Genomic DNA, 16,385 nt, shown 5'->3' on the forward strand with positions numbered 1-16,385 from the left:
CGAGGAACGCTCCCCACCCGTGTCCTTTCCCTTTGCTGGGAGGTTGGTCCCCAAGTTTCCCCAAGTTTCAGGCAACCTGGAGGTTATGAGTGAATCAGGGGTGCTGAGATCCCCCGAGTGCGTGCTGCCGGGGGGGCAGAGCTGCAACAAAGTTTCTTCCACCCCAAATGTTGCCGCTGCCTCTCTCCCCCCCTCCTCTCCCGACCCCTCATTTTCTTCCCCTCAGGCCTTCGGGCCCCAGTAAGGCCCTGAAGCTCGGCGCCAAGGGGAAAGAAGTGGACAACTTCGTGGACAAGCTCAAATCTGAAGGCGAAACCGTCATGTCGTCAACAGTCGGCAAGCGGGTGTCCGAAGCAGCCAGGGTTCTAGCTCCACCTATTAACACGGAGAGGTGGGTATTGGGTATGTAAATCTGAAACACATGGGTGGTAAGCGTTCGCCCGTGGCAAATCATCATCATCAATCGTATTTATTGAGCGATCAGTGTGTGCAGAGCACTGTACTAAGTGCTTGGGAAGTCCAAGTTGGCAACCTATAGAGACGGTCCCTACCCAACAGCGGGCTCGCAGTCTAGAAGGGGGAGACAGAGAACAAAACAAAAGATATTAACCAAATAAAATGCATCATTAATACTAAATTGGGTGGCTACTATTGGCCCAATGGGAAAAGCCTGGCTTGGGGAATCAGGGCTCCGGTCCCGGTTCCACCTGCTGGGGCGGTGCCCACCGGTGACCAGAGTTTCTAACCAAAGCACCACCCGGGGCCTTCCGGAGAGGTGGACAGGCCCGGTGGGAAGCCCGAAAAGCAGCCGGCTGATGTGCCACGGCCAGATGGCACCTAATTCAATCAATCAATCAATCAATCGTAGTATTGAGCGCTTACTATGTGCAGAGCACTGTACTAAGCGCTTGGGAAGTACAAATTGGCAACACATAGAGACAGTCCCTACCCAACAGTGGGCTCACAGTCTAAAAGGGGGAGATAGAGAACAGAACCAAACATACCAACAAAATAAAATAAATAGGATAGAAATGTACAAGTGAAATAAATAAATAAATAGAGTAATACATATGTACAACCATATATACATATATACAGGTGCTGTGGGGAAGGGAAGGAGGTAAGGTGGGGGAATGGAGAGGGGGACGAGGGGGAGAGGAAGGAAGGGGCTCAGTCTGGGAAGGCCTCCTGGAGGAGGTGAGCTCTCAGCAGGGCCTTGAAGGGAGGAAGAGAGCTAGCTTGGCGGAGGGGCAGAGGGAGGGCATTCCGGGCCCGGGGGATGACGTGGGCCGGGGGGCGATGGCGGGACAGGCGAGAACGAGGTACAGTGAGGAGATTAGCGGCGGAGGAGTGGAGGGTGCGGGCTGGGCAGTAGAAGGAGAGAAGGGAGGTGAGGTAGGAGGGGGCGAGGTGATGGAGAGCCTTGAAGCCCAGGGTGAGGAGTTTCTGCCTGATGCGCAGATTGATTGGTAGGCAATTCCTGGTGCGTCGGCTCTCGGCTGCAATCAGCTTGGCCGCCGGTGGCCTCGGCGGAATCACATGGCGATGATCTCGGCCCCTCCCGCAGTCAGTGGTATTTACTGAGCTCTTACTGTGTGCAGAGCACCGCGCTAAGCGCTCACTCGCTAAGGTTACACACACATCGCACCCGTGGGCTGCCGGGCCGGTAGAGCATGAGTGGCATCGCTCCATGCAGCCAGCACTCTCTCGTTAGTTCCTTCGCCGTGAAAGTCTCAGGGCCGACTCCATCTTGTTGTGGGGCGGCGGGGGGATCTTAAAATGTCTCCCCCTAAATTCCAGAGCGGCCCGCGGAGTCGTTTTCCCCCCCACCCGGCACCTCCATCCCCCCGGCCCTTTCACATCTGGGAGAGCCAAGGTGACTTAACTTTCCTGGCAGACGGGTTGTCTGTCTGGGGCCAAACTGAGGGGCTTCTGGCGGCCCCGGGCTGGCCGGGGCTTACGGCCTCCTGCCGTTCTCAGCTGACTGGCGGAAAACCTCTGCTCCGTCCAAAGTTCACAATTACCCAGAGCTCAGATTCCAGGCGTTCGGTTTTGCACGGAAGGGAAAACACTTTAATCGGTCTGCTACCAAAGCCGGCTGCCCGAACTCTGACGTGTAGATAGAGCCTACGCGTTCACGGCTCAGATTTCTCGTGTTCCGGCCCAGAGCCCGTCACCATTTGAGGTCAGGTGAAAGAGGAGACTTGGGGACGTTGTGTTGGTGTGCGGGAGGCAAACTGTGTCTCGGGGACATTGAATCGTCGAATCGTCGAGGTTCGGCTTTGGAGGAAGGAGGGCATTGAATCGTCGAATCGTCGAGGTTCGGCTTTGGAGGAAGGAGGGCACGGACAGAGCCAGGTGAGGCACTGGACTCACCCGTCTGGCGATCAGCTGAAGGAGAATAATATTAACTGTGGTATTTGCTAAGCGTCTACTATGTACCAAGCACTGTAACTAAGCCCTGAGGTAGAAGCAAGATAATCAGGTCCCAGATAATAATAATGGCATTTATTAAAGCACTTACTGCATGCAAAGCACTGTTCTAAGCGCTGGGGAGGTTACAAGGCGATCAGCTCGCCCCACGGGGGGCCCACAGTCTCCATCCCCATTTTCCAGATGAGGGAACTGAGGCCCAGAGAAGTGAAGTGACTTGCCCAAAGTCACCCAGCTGACCATTGGCGGAGCCGGGATTTGAACCCACGACCTCTGACTCCAAAGCCCGGGCTCTTCCCACTGAGCCTCGCTCCGGAGTAAATAGGAGGGAGAACAGGTATTGATTGAGCCCCCTTTTTGCGGATGAGGGAACTGAGGCACGGAGAATTTAAGTGACTCGCCCAAGGTCACCCATCAGACAAGTGGCAGGACCAGAATTAGAACCCAGGTCCTCTTGATTCCCAGGCCCAGTCTCCTTCTGCTAGGCCACAGTGCTTCTCGAGGAGAGGTTTCCCTTTTGCTGTAGAGGCCCATTCCGGGTGAGGCTTTCCACACCCATGGTTGTCGGGATACAGAGGGGGCACTCAATCAATCGTATTTATTGAGCGCTTACTGTGTGCAGAGCACTGTACTAAGCGCTTGGGAAGTACAAGTTGGCAACGTATCCTTCACCGGGCATCCGGGGGAGCGGAGAGGAGGTGAAAACTGACCAAGCCCTCGGGTCTGGAGAGCGTGGGACCGAATCAGGTGCTTAGTACAGTGCTCTGCACACAGTAAGCGCTCAATAAATACAATTGAATGAGTCCTCTCCCTAGCCGAGCCCAGCTGCCCGGCACCGCTCACGTCACCTTCCCATCGGCCTCAGTCAGCTGCCCTCACACTGGAACGCCTCATCTTTTGTGGAGAAGCAGCGTGGCTCAGTGGAAAGAGCCCAGGCTTTGGAGTCAGAGGTCGTGGGTTCGAATCCCGGCCCTGCCACTTGTCAGGTGGCTGACTGTGGGCAAGTCACTTCTCTGAGCCTCAGTTCCCTCATCTGTAAAACGGGGATGAAGACTGGGAGCCCCCCCGTGGGACAACCTGATCACTTTGTATTCCCCTCCACCGCTTAGAATAGTGCTTGGCACATAGTAAGCGCTTAACAAATGCCATTATTATTATTATAATCTCCACACGGATTATTATTATTATAATAGTTCTCCGCACGGAGACGCAGCGTGGCTCAGTGGAAAGAGCCCGGGCTTTGGAGTCAGAGGTCGTGGGTTCAAATGCCGGCCCTGCCACTTGTCAGCCGGGTGACTTTGGGCAAGTCACTTCTCCGAGCCTCAGTTCTTTTAGACTGTGAGCCCACTGTTGGGTAGGGACTGTCTCTATATGTTGCCAACTTGGACTTCCCAAGCGCTGAGTACAGTGCTCTGCACACAGTAAGCGCTCAATAAATACGACTGATTGATTGACTGAGTATCCCCCAACTCAGTTCTGCTTCTCCCGCTGCAGTCTGCTCTACCCTCTCCTCCTTCAAACCACAATTCAGGGCCCCCCCCCTCCTCCAGGTAGCCTGTCCTGATTAACTCTACCCACGGTCCAACCTGTCAGCCCAATCCACTCCCTCCTCCCACGCCCAGCTCGTGTTTGCAGATCAGGTGGCAAGTTACCACCCCACCGGTGCCCTGCAGGATGCCAGCCTTGCTCGTGGAAGTCGGACAGTGAAGGATGGCAAGGGAGGAAACCCAGCGTTGAGAAGTGGGTGCAGTTGGTTAAGGGCGGTTGAGGTAGAATTTTTCCTGGAGGTATCATCACCATTCCACATCAGCCTTCTCTTCCCCACCTGGCATTCTGTGATACCTCTTATTGGTATGAAAAATAACGATAATTGTGGTATTTGGTAAGCCCTAGCTCTGTGTGAGAAGCAGTGGGGCCTGGAATCAGAAGGATCTGGGTTCCCGTCCCAACGCTGCCTCTTGTCTGCTGGGTGACTTTGGGCAAGTTACTTCATTTCTCTGTGCCTGTTACCTCAACTGCAAAACAGGAATTAAGACTGCGAGCCCCGTGCGGGACACGGACTGTCCCTGATTAGCTTGTGTCCGGGAACAGTGCTTCGCACATAGTAAGCACTTGGCAAATACCATTTAAAAATAAGAACAACTTCCCCGGAGACATTCTCGAGAACAGACAGGGACAGTTGTGGGCCTGAGTGGTGGCCTTGGACCTTGACTCCCAAGAGCAGGGACCATCGCTAGCGGTGGCCAAGACTGCAAGCTCATCTCTGTTCATTCAGTCGTATTTATTGAGCGCCTACTGTGTGCAGAGCGCTGTACTAAGCGCTTGGGAAGTCCAAGTTGGCAACATATAGAAGCGGTCGCTACCCAACAGCGGGCTCGCAGTCTAGAAGGGGGAGACAGACGACAAAACAAAACACATTAACAAAATAAAATAGAATAAATACGTACAAATAAAATAGAGGGGGTAAGCTCGTTGTGGGGAGGGAGCGTATCTGTTCCGTCGCCCTCTCCCAAGCGCTCAGGACGGTGCTGTCCGCGCTCAGTAAGTGCTCGGTAAATACGATGGACTGACGGCCGATCCGGGACGAAGCGCTCGGGCCCGTGGCCTCCCTCCACGGAGTGACCGTGCTCTCCCCCGCAGCGTGCACATGAAGATCGAGGAGAAGATCACGCTGACCTGCGGGCGGGACGGGGGGCTGCAGAGCATGGAGCTGCACGGCATGATCATGCTGAGGATCTCCGACGAGAAGTTGGGCCGCATCCGCCTGCACGTCGACAACGACGACAAGAAAGGAGTGCAGCTGCAGGTGAGAGGGTGGGCCAGCTGGAGAGGGAGGTCTACGGTTCAGGGCATCCCAGGAGATCGCATTTCCGACATGCCGCCGGCGTGGCTCCGTGGAAAGAGCCCGGGCTTTGGAGTCAGAGACCGTGGGTTCAAATCCCGCCTCTGCCAGTTGTCAGCTGTGTGACTTCGGGCAAGTCGCTTCACTTCTCCGGCCCTCAGTTCCCCCGTCCGGAAAGTGGGGATTGACTGTGAGCCCCCCGTGGGACAACCTGATCGCCTTGTAACCCCCCCAGCGCTTAGAACAGTGCTTTGCACATAGTAAGCACTTAGTAAACGCCATCGTTATTATTATTATTAACCCACCGAACCGGCAAAACCTACCGTGCCTGCGGAAGAGCGGGATCAGTCGATCGGTGGTATTGATTAAGCGGAGCTCTGCATTGTGCGGAGCTCTCTAGGGCTGAAGATCTAGATTTGGGGACTGTATCATTCATTCATTCATCCAATCGTATTTATTTCTTGAGCACTTACAGTGTGTAGAGCACTGTACTAAGCGCTTGGGTATAGGTTAGTATATGGTATATTACAGTATAGTATAGTACAGTGTAGAGAAGCAGTGTGGTTCAGTGGCAAGAGCCCGGGCTTTGGAGTCAGAGGTCAGGGGTTCAAATCCCGGCTCCACCACTTGTCAGCTGTGTGACCTTGGGCAAGTCACTTCACTTCCCTGTGCCTCCGTTCCCTCATCTGTAAAATGGGGGTGAAGACTGTGAGCCCTGTGGGGGGCAACCTGATCACCTTGTAACCCCCCAGCGCTTAGAGCAGTGCTTCATTCATTCATTCATTCCGTTGTATTTATTGAGCGCTTACTGTGTGCAGAGCACTGTACTAAGCTCCTGGGAAGTAGGGAAGCATAGTGGGTCAGCGGAAAGAGCCCGGGCTTTGAAGTCAGAGGTCATCGGTTCAAATCCCAGCTCTTCCACTTGTCAGCTGTGTGACTTTGGGCAAGTCACTTCACTTCACTGGGCCTCAGTTACCTCCTCTGTGAAATGGGGATTAAGACTGTGAGCCCCACGTGGGACAACCTGAACGCCTTGTAACCCCCCCAGCGCTTAGAACAGTGCTTTGCACATAGTAAGCACTTAATAAATGCCATCGTTATTATTATTATTAACCCACCGAACCGGCAAAACCTACCGTGCCTGCGGAAGAGCGGGATCAGTCGATCGGTGATATTGATTGAGCGGCTCTGCATTGTGTGGAGCTCTTTAGGGCTGAAGATCTAGATTTGGGGACTGTATCGTTCATTCGTTCATTCATTCAATCGTATTTATTTCTTGAGCACTTACAGTGTGTAGAGCACTGTACTAAGCGCTTGGGAATAGGGTAGTATATAGTATATTACAGTATAGTATAGTACAGTGTAGAGAAGCAGTGTGGTTCAGTGGCAAGAGCCCGGGCTTTGGAGTCAGAGGTCAAGGGTTCAAATCCCGGCTCCACCACTTGTCAGCTGTGTGACCTTGGGCAAGTCACTTCACTTCCCTGTGCCTCCGTTCCCTCATCTGTAAAATGGGGGTGAAGACTGTGAGCCCCGCGGGGGGCAACCTGATCACCTTGTAACCCCCCAGCGCTTAGAGCAGTGCTTCATTCATTCATTCATTCCGTCGTATTTATCGAGCGCCTACTTGTGTGCAGAGCACTGTACTAAGCACCTGGGAAGTAGGGAAGCATAGTAGGTCAGCGGAAAGAGCCCGGGCTTTGAAGTCAGAGGTCATCGGTTCAAATCCCGGCTCTGCCACTTGTCAGCTGTGTGACTTTGGGCAAGTCACTTCACTTCTCTGGGCCTCAGTTACCTCCTCTGTGAAATGGGGATTAAGACTGTGAGCCCCACGTGGGACAAACTGATCACCTTGTAAATTCCCCAGCGCTTAGAACAGTGGTTTGCACATAGTAAGCGCTTAATAAATGCCGTCATCATTATTATTATTATTATTGTGGCTTGGGAGAGTACAGTAGAGTTAGTCGACCCCATCCCTGCCCTGAAGGAGCTTACCATCTAGCGGGGCGCACAGACCTCAAGATCACTTGTGTCTTTTTATTGTCATAGCATACTCTCCCGGGCTCTGCACACAGAGAAGCAGCATGGCTTAATGGTTAGAGCACGGAGCTGGAAGGACCTGTGTTCTAATCCTGGCTCCGCCACCTGTCTGCTGGGTGACCTTGGGCAAGTCACTTAACTTCTCTGGGCCTCAGTCGCCTCATCTGTAAAAGGGGGATTAATTGTGTGAGCTCTGTGTAGGGCAGGGACTACACAGTGTAGTAGCACTCTTTCTTCTTACCTCCTTCCCTTCCCCACAGCACCTGTTTATATGTATATATGTTTGTACATATTTATTACTCCAGTTATTTATTTACGTATTTTACTTGTACATATCTATTCTATTTTATTTTGTTAGTATGTTTGGTTTTGTTCTCTGTCTCCCCCTTTTAGACTATGAGCCCACTGTTGGGTAGGGACTGTCTCTATATGTTGCCAACTTGTACTTCCCAAGCGCTTAGTACAGTGCTCTGCACACAGTAAGCGCTCAATAAATACAATTGATTGATTGATAGCAGCGTAGCTCAGTGGAAAGAGCCCGGGCTTTGGAGTAAGAGGTCATGTGTTCAAATTCCGACTCCACAAACTGTCAGCTTTGTGACTTTGGGCAAGTCACTTCACTTCTCTGGGCCTCAGTTCCCTAATCTGTAAAAGGGGGATTAAGAGTGTGAGCCACCCCCGTGGGACAACCTGGTCACCTGGTAACCTCCCCAGCACTTAGAACAGTGCTTTGCACATAGTAAGTGCTTAATAAATGCCATCATTATTATTATAATCCAACCTGATTAACTTGTATCTTCCTCAGCGCTTAGAACAGTGCTTGGTACATAGTAAGTGCTCAACAAGTACTATAATCACTATTCTTATTATTATAGTAAGCGCTCAATAAATACCACTGAATGAATCAACCGCCCCTATCCATAAGGACCACATATTTAGGGCATTAATAGGGTGGGGAGGGGTATGTCCGTCCAGCTGTTGGTCATTCCAGTTTCCCCTGGTCGCTGTCCCACTGCGATTTCGCTGAGATTAAAGCCCGATCCCACGTACTGTGTGAGCCCCACCTCTACGAGAAAGAGGGTACTGTCTCCCAGCTGTGGCGGTGCGGGGAGGTTCATTCATTGTCGTATTTATTGAGCGCTTACTGTGTGCGGAGCGCTCGGGAAGTCCAAGTTGGCAGCACATAGAGACGGTCCCTACCCGACAGTGGGCTCGCAGTCTAGCCACCTCATGTAAGATAACCGCTTCTCTGTCCGGGGGAATGTAAATTGTCCCCGTCCATCTGTCCCTCCCCGACCGCCAGTCAAGATGCCCACCCGCACATCCGTCTGAGCTCTCCTGTAGCACGGCCGGGGCGGGGGGTTCTCTCATCGGGGCCCACGGGCGCCTGTGCAGTGTTCTGCTGCCCTCCCCTCCTCCTCCAATCGACCGGCCGTGCCCCCCGACCCGGACCGTCAGTCCAAGCACGCTATGACAGTAAAAGGACACAAGTGATCTTGAGGTCTGTGCGCCCCGCTAGATGGTAAGCTCCTTCAGGGCAGGGATGGGGTCAACCAACTCTGCTGTACTCTCCCAAGCCACAATAATAATAATAATAATAATAATGATGATGGCATTTATTAAGCGCTTACTATGTGCAAAGCACTGTTCTAAGCACTGGGGAATTTACAAGGTGATCAGGTTGTCCCACGTGGGGCTCCCAGTCTTAATCCCCATTTTGGACCCGGCCTCGAGGCGACGCTCAGAAAAAGCCTCCTTGGAAAGATCTGCGGCCCCGCGACCAGCAGTCTTTCCCTTCTTCGTGCATTTTTTTCCGCCCGCGCTGCGTGTCGCCCATCTGGAGGTCGGCCAGTCCTGTCCAAGGGAGGGGCCGGAGGAGAAGTTGCGGCGCCGGGGAGCTTTTGTCCCAACTGGGAGTCGGGCTTTTCTTTCATTCCTTTCTGGGGCGTGGCCTGCGGCAGGCCAGGGCCCAAAGGGGATGCTCCTCTCGCCACCCCCCTTGCTCTGCCTTGCTGGGCTGTCTTAGGGTCTCTCTTTCCACTCCCCGCTGTTTCAGACCCACCCGAACGTCGACAAGAAACTTTTCACGGCCGATTCTCTGATCGGCCTGAAGAACCCCGAGAAGTCATTCCCGGTCAACAGCGACGTCGGGGTGCTGAAGTGGCGGCTCCAGACCACGGAGGAGTCTTTCATTCCCCTGACCAGTGAGTGCGGCTACCAGCTGGAGACCCCAACCCGGGAGGGAGGACCCCAGAGGCCACGCTCCAGCCCCCCGTTCCACCTCTTTAAACCCGACGGTGTGGTCTAGGGAATGGGTGGGCCTTAAAACGGGCTTTTAGGCAGGATGGAGTAGCCACGACTGCACCATGGAACCGGAAAGGGACCGAAGCGGGTGTCCAAATGTTGTCCGTCCATGTCCCCCGACCTTTTCCCCCTTTCTCCTTCCATTTCTCCCTCCTCGCCATGCCTCCAGCACTCTACCCCAAATTCAAAATGAAGCATTTCTAGCAGTATCATCCGCCGGGGAGAGTCTGACGTTGGGCAGGGCCCGTGAGGGCGGACTGATCCCGGTCGGTTACGATCGCCATCCCAAGATCCCCCGCCCCTGACGCGCCAGTGTGCCCCGCTTGTGTGCCCCCAGTTAACTGCTGGCCCTCGGAGAGTGGGAACGGCTGTGACGTCAACATAGAGTACGAGCTGCAGGAGGAGAGCCTGGAGCTGAACGACGTGGTCATCACCATCCCACTCCCGTACGTGCCACCCCGCCCCTTCCCTCCCCACCCGAAGTAGCCGCTTACTCCTCCCTAGTTGGATCCGGCCTCCACTTCAGAGACACAGCTCTGGGCCCACCCCCGGAGAGCCGGCCTCACGGGGGTGGACCAAGAGGCTCACCGTCGCCATGGTAATTTCCCGGCAGGCGGGATTGAACGCTGCTGCTGTTGGGAAGGGGGAGCCCCCCGCCAACCCCTCTCCACCATCCCACCCCGCGACCACCTGGCTCCTCTTTGCCTCGGGGCTTCCAAGCCCCAAGGGGAACGGTGCTGCAGGGGGAGGAACCCGTCACCCGCCAGCCTCTCTCACCAGACAGCCAGGGTCTTGGTGGGCTGGGGTGGGCCCGTCTCCTTGCCAAGGAGATATCCCCGAGACCCTCAAACCGCGGGCCGCGGAGGGGCAGCGGCCGCCTGTCCGGAACCATAAGTAGTTTTCCAGTCCCGGCAAACGATAGTCTCTGCCAGGTGGCGTGGATAACCGAGGGACCCGCGGCGGCGGGTCGGGGGGAGGAGGGAGGTGTCTCCCTGACAGCCGTCACCACTGGAAACCTTCCCAGCCAGTCGGCGCGAGTCCTTCTGACTTCACCCCTCCACCTCCGAGAAGTTCAGCCCTCCACCGCCCGAACGGATCTTCCTCCCGCCCACAGCCGTGCGCTCCGTTTCCCATCCCGTTCCGCCCCCTGAGCCTCAACCCCAACCTCCCTCTGACGTGTCCCCCATCATCCGTGTTCCGCTCGGCCTGTTTACTGCCTCGTAGGGAACAATAGGCGGCTGCCCTGAGCCGGTACGGGCCGGGGCCGGAGCGATGGGTGTGGGTTTTTGTTTGTCAAGATTTGCTGGACTATTTTTAGGACGCCACAGTTTTTTTTTCAGTCTCCCGGTCTGCCCTGCAATTTAGTGGTTTCCTGTGTCTTCAATCAGTCTTGTAGTTGTGTCTGCGAGAGACCCTCACGCCCTCCCCTTTACCGCTCTCCTAGAGCGTCATGGGATCCTGGTTGGTCTTCGGGGGGGTCCTTGGGTTTGGGGCTGTCGGCGAGGGAGGTGGCACGTCGAGAGTGTCGTAAGTTGCCCTTGAGGGTGGTGGTGGTTTGCCCTATCTCCCCCGCATTTACTACCCCTAATAAGCACTGGGTCCTTCGGAGGGGGCAGGGGTCCAGTTTAGAGGCCAGGAACGGAGATCGGCAGAGGAGGCCCAGCTAGCTGCAGTCGATTTGCTTGAAAATGAAGGGCAACCAGTTTCTCATGGCCCCCTCCCCAGCTCCCAGGGTAGCGGGGCTTGGCGACCGTGGTGACCAGTAGCCAAGAGGAGCCCTCGTCCCAAAGCGGACATTCCCGCTCACCCGGGCGAGTCTCACAGAGGGGCCAGCCCGGCCAGGGCGGGAGGCGGGCGAGTTGACACCGGGCCTCTGTTGGCTGGCACAGATCGGGCGTGGGCGCCCCCGTGATCGGCGAGATCGACGGCGAGTACCGCCACGACAGCCGGCGGAACACTCTGGAGTGGTGCCTGCCGGTCATCGATGCCAAAAACAAGAGCGGCAGCCTGGAGTTCAGCATCGCCGGCCAGCCCAACGATTTCTTCCCGGTGCAAGTCACCTTCGTCTCCAAAAAGAACTATTGCAACATACAGGTATCCAGCCGGGGCACCAAGGGGCAACTGGGAGGCTGGTGGGGGGGCCAGGACCAGAATTCAGGTCGGGAGGAGGCGAGGCCGGCTTCCCACCCCGCAGCTTTCGGCGCTCTGGGTGACCTTGACCAGATCCCTCCCTCCTGCTCTGGGCCTCTCTTCCCCTGCTTGGGGGGCAACCATCAGACCCCATCTCTGCCACCCCCATCCCGAGGTGGAGGGTGAGCTTGATGCCAGGGGCCAGAGCTCTGGTTTTCGGTGGTCATCGGGCTGATTCCGATGCCTCGGCCGGCCCTTCCCTGCAGGACCCTGGGAACCAGCCAGGGCGGGAGGTCAGAGAGACGGGCTGTGCTTTTCCCGACTTCCTGCCTGGGCAGCTGGGCCGCAGGGACCAGGTCACGCCGTGGTGGCTCGCTCTTACTTCCTTTCCGTTAGCCGGCTGTCTTGGCAGCCTCCCTCCCTCTCCCTCCCCCCCCAAGCTGGAATCCATCTCGTGAGAGAAGTGGTTGGGAAGTTCCAGTTTCCTGTGCTGGTCATTCCCTAGGAGTGGTCCCCTCTGGGTTAGTCCTTGGCGGATCTCCTCGCTATCACTGACCAGCCCCGCGTGCGCCAGCCGGGAGGAGTTCCCATTCGACTCACTACCCGGCCTGGGTTGCGGGGGCTACGAAACCCGGGGTTGGTCCCCTCCCAGGGAACAGCTCTGCCGGGGCTCGGGCCCAAAACTGCCGGACGTATCCCAGGATGAGGAAGGTCAACATTCCAGGGTGACGCATCCCGGACAGCCAGGCCGGAGAAGGCAGAGGGGGAATGAGGAGGCTGGCTGGAAGGCCGCCCGCCAGCTGGGATGGGCTCCCCCGGCCTTGCGAGCTCCTCCCATCCAGATCATCTAAGGCGCTGCCTCCCCCGGGCCCACCCAGCCGGCTGGAAGTCGGACGTGAGGGTGGCAGGGTGGGCAACAAGGGGAGTGGAGTGAGGACAGGGACCGCAGCAGCAGGGCTTATCCTGCTGGACTCTTCCACGGCTCGATCACACCATCCTGAAACGCCGGGCGGTGGGAGAGAAGTGGATCCCGTGAGGGCAGGACCCTGATCGGAATTGGGGGTGATGCCCTGGCCCTCACCCACCCTCGTCCTTGTCTCCCCAGGTTACCAAAGTGACCCAGGTGGAGGGGAACAGCCCGGTGAGGTTTTCCACAGAGACCACCTTCCTCGTGGAGAAGTACGAAATCCTGTAAGGCTGGAGGAGGGGACCCAGGCGGAGATTTTGCAATGAATGGAAGAGAAGCCCGTCAGGGCCGAAGATTTCTCCCGAATCTCCAGGCCACCCAAGACCTTTTGTTTTCTGATGATGCTATATGCGCACGGACCCCGCCCTTCACCCCCGCGGTCCAGGGTCCCGACAACCTCATTCTTTGGCCAAGAATTGACAGACCGTGGAGGGAAAGTCCGCTCCCTTCTTCGGCAGATCCTCTCGGTGGCAGAGATGCCCCCGGTTTTACCCCCGCCCCAACCTCACCCCGGCCACCATCGTTCCTTGTTTCCTCCCGGTTTTAAAACAGTTTGCTCCGCCGAAGGCGGTTTCGGTTGAGTTTCCCCGTCCCTCTCCGGTCTTCAGCTTCGCCGAGTCGGGCGGGCGACAGGAGCCCCTCCGGCGTAGGCAGAGTTTGGCACTCACGGTCCCACCCCGAGAGGCGGATCACACCCGGGGATCCGGCCTTGATTTTAAAGGATTATGAATGGGGTGTGGGCACTAAGGCTCTTTTTTTTTAGGAGAGGGTGCCTGGGGTCTCCATCTTCCCCCTCCTCACCCCAATCCTTGCCCGCCCCACTTTGCTCCTTTCTGAATCTGCCCCCTAGGATGGTGCCTTGGCCCGGAGCATCGTCCTGCTTGGCGGGGAAGGTGGGCCCTTGGCCCTTTTACGAAGAAGGAGGCCGCCTAGTCACCTCTGACATCCAGGGACCAGCTAGGCCAGGGAAGAGTAATTTTAGAGTTGGCCCCGGAGTGGCAGGGACCCGGTCTGGGCTAGGACCCGAGCCGCCTCATCTCTCCAGTCCCCCACACTCTCCCTTCCCCGCTCCCCAGCCCTGCTTGCCCATCGCACCACCCCAGCTGGCCCAACGTGTCCTCTGACCTTTGAACTTTTCCAGGGCTGGCAGTGGGCATCATCCCAGGTGGCAGCCGAAGGGAAAAGAGATTCCCGTGGCCGCCGCTGTCGACGAGGAAACGGCCCCCTCTGTACACCAAGGGCAATGGGAACGGCTGCCAAAAAAAGTGACTGGCTTCTTCCTCTTTTCACAGAGACCTTGTGGCATCAGTCCCTCGGGCCTGGTGGCCCCGGGAGGGGGGAGGAGAGCAGGGGCAGACCCCTCGTCACGTAGCTATATAGGCAAGAAACCCTATTAATCCAGTTTTGTTCGAGAAATGCTTGTCCACACGATTTTTTAAATGGAGTCAGGTTTAGTTTCAACCATCAACAGGAGCCCCCCCTTTTTTTTTCCCCCTTGAAATTACTTTTGGGGTAATATTTAAAATGAGAGAAGTTTTGTAACCCTGTAAATTAATTACATAGGGAATATGACATTCCAGTGTACACACAGAATACGAATTCTTTAATCAAATAAAAGAGTATTGTAAAATTGAGCCACCTGGGGAGTTTGCCGCGGCGACCGCCGGGTTCCCTCGTCTTCCCCAGCCCCGGCCTGGGTGAACGTGGTGAGGGAAGAGTCACGGCTGGGGGACTTTGGTTTGAACTTTGGGCGAAGGTGGAGTGGATTGGCCGCTCTGAGGCTTACAAGGGGGCCGAGGGTCCCGGAGGCCGGGGTGGGAGGCTTTGTCGGCCCGTGAGTTGGGGGAAAAAGTAGCTTCTGGCCCCATCGGAGTGGACCCCAGCTGCTCCTGGCTTTCATTCTTTCATTCAATTGTATTTGAGTGCTTACTGTGTGCAGAGCACTGTACTAAGTGCTCGGGAAAGTGCAACACAACAATAAAGAGTGACATTCCCTGCCCACAGTTGAGTTCACAATTTGGGAAGGGAGGGCTGCGGGAGGAGACGGACATCAATACAAAGAAAATTGGAAAAGAAAAGAAAAGGAGAAGCAGCGTGGCTCAGCGGAAAGAGCCCGGGCTTTGGAGTCAGAGGTCATGGGTTCAAACCCCAGCTCCGCCACTTGTCAGCTGTGTGACTTTGGGCAAGTCACTTCACTTCTCTGGGCCTCAGTTACCTCGTCTGTAAAACGGGGATTGAGACTGTGAGCCCCCCCGTGGGACAACCTGCTCACCTTGTATTCTCCCCAGCGCTTAGAAGAGTGCTTTGCACATAGTAAGCGCTTAATAAATGCCATCATTATTATTGTAAAATGACACGTACGTAAGTGCTGTGTGGCTGGGACCGGGGGGAGAGCAAGAGGAGCAAGTCAGCGGGATGCGGAAGGAAGAGGGAGGTGAGGAAAAGGGGGATTTAGTCTGGGAAGGCCTCTTGGAGGAGATGTGCCTTCAATGAGGCTTTGAAGTCGGAGAGTAATTGTCGGGTGTGAGGAAGGAGGGCACTCCAGGCCAGAGGCAAGACAAGGGCCAGGAGTCGATAGGACGGGCGAGATGAAGGCACAGTGAGAAGGTAATAATAATATAGCATTTATTAAGCACTTACTATGTGCAAAGCACTGTTCTAAGCGCTGGCGAGGTTACAGGGTGATCAAGTTGCCCCATGCGGGGCTCACAGTCTTAATCCCCATTTTGAAGATGAGGAAACTGAGGCACAGAGAAGTGAAGTGACTTGCCCGAAGTCACCCAGCTGACAATTGGCGGAGCCGGGGTTTGAACCCATGACCTCTGACTCCGAAGCCCGGGCTCTTTCCACGGAGCCACGCTGCTTCCCAAGGTGAGTACCGGGGGACAAAATCTGGGGGTTGGGTTGCAGGGAGAGAGAAGAGAGGCGAGTTAGGAAGGGGCAAGGTGATGGACTGCTTTAAAGTTAACGCTGAGGAGTTTTTAATACGCAGATGGATGGGTAACCACTGGAGTTTTTTGAGGAGTAAAGTGACTCGTCCTGATCGTTTCTGTAGAAAAATGAACCGGGCAGCAGAATGAGAAGCAGCGTGGCTCAGTGGAAAAGAGCCCGGGCTTTGGAGTCAGAGGTCATGGGTTCAAATCCCGGCTCTGCCAATTGTCAGCTGTGTGACCTTGGGCAAGTCACTTCTCTGGGCCTCAGTTACCTCATCTGTAAAATGGGGATTAAGGCTGTGAGCCCCCTGTGGGACAACCTGATCACCTTGTAACCTCCCTGGCGCTTTGGACAGTGCTTTGCACATAGTAAGCGCTTAATAAATGCCATTATTATTATTATGAGTGATTGTATTAATGTGGTAGATTGGATGGAGAGGAAAGGGCGGATGTTGTAAAGGCGGGAATGGCAGGATTTAGTGACGGATTGAATATGTGAGTTGAATGACAGGAGTCAGGGGTAACACCATGGTTACGGGCTTGTGAGACACGAAGGATGGTGGTGCCGTCTACAGTGATAGGGGAGACAGGTTTTGGGTGGGAAGATAAGGAGCTCCGTTTTGGACGTGTTACGTTTTAGGTGACGGTAGAACATCCGAGCGGAAATGTCTTGAAGGCAAGCAGATGCGGGACTGGAGAGAGGGAGAGAGATCGGGGCCGGAGCTCTAGATTGGGGTAG

The 16,385-nt window shown here is 55.5% G+C and overlaps 1 protein-coding gene across 1 annotated transcript in view; it reads left to right on the forward strand.

Moving 5' to 3' along the window:
- The window catches only part of ARCN1 (archain 1), a 37,930-nt gene extending 23,583 nt beyond the window's left edge, over nucleotides 1–14,347 (forward strand). The window contains exons 5-10 of the mRNA XM_038753809.1: nucleotides 227–391; nucleotides 5,074–5,239; nucleotides 9,369–9,516; nucleotides 9,954–10,062; nucleotides 11,506–11,710; nucleotides 12,852–14,347. Coding sequence (XP_038609737.1) covers nucleotides 227–391; nucleotides 5,074–5,239; nucleotides 9,369–9,516; nucleotides 9,954–10,062; nucleotides 11,506–11,710; nucleotides 12,852–12,941 — 883 coding nt within the window. The 3' untranslated portion in view covers nucleotides 12,942–14,347. The remainder of the gene's footprint in view (nucleotides 1–226; nucleotides 392–5,073; nucleotides 5,240–9,368; nucleotides 9,517–9,953; nucleotides 10,063–11,505; nucleotides 11,711–12,851) is intronic.
- The last annotated feature ends 2,038 nt before the right edge of the window (nucleotides 14,348–16,385 follow it).

This window comes from Tachyglossus aculeatus, chromosome 11, assembly GCF_015852505.1.
Source record: "Tachyglossus aculeatus isolate mTacAcu1 chromosome 11, mTacAcu1.pri, whole genome shotgun sequence".
Classification (NCBI taxonomy): domain Eukaryota; kingdom Metazoa; phylum Chordata; class Mammalia; order Monotremata; family Tachyglossidae; genus Tachyglossus; species Tachyglossus aculeatus.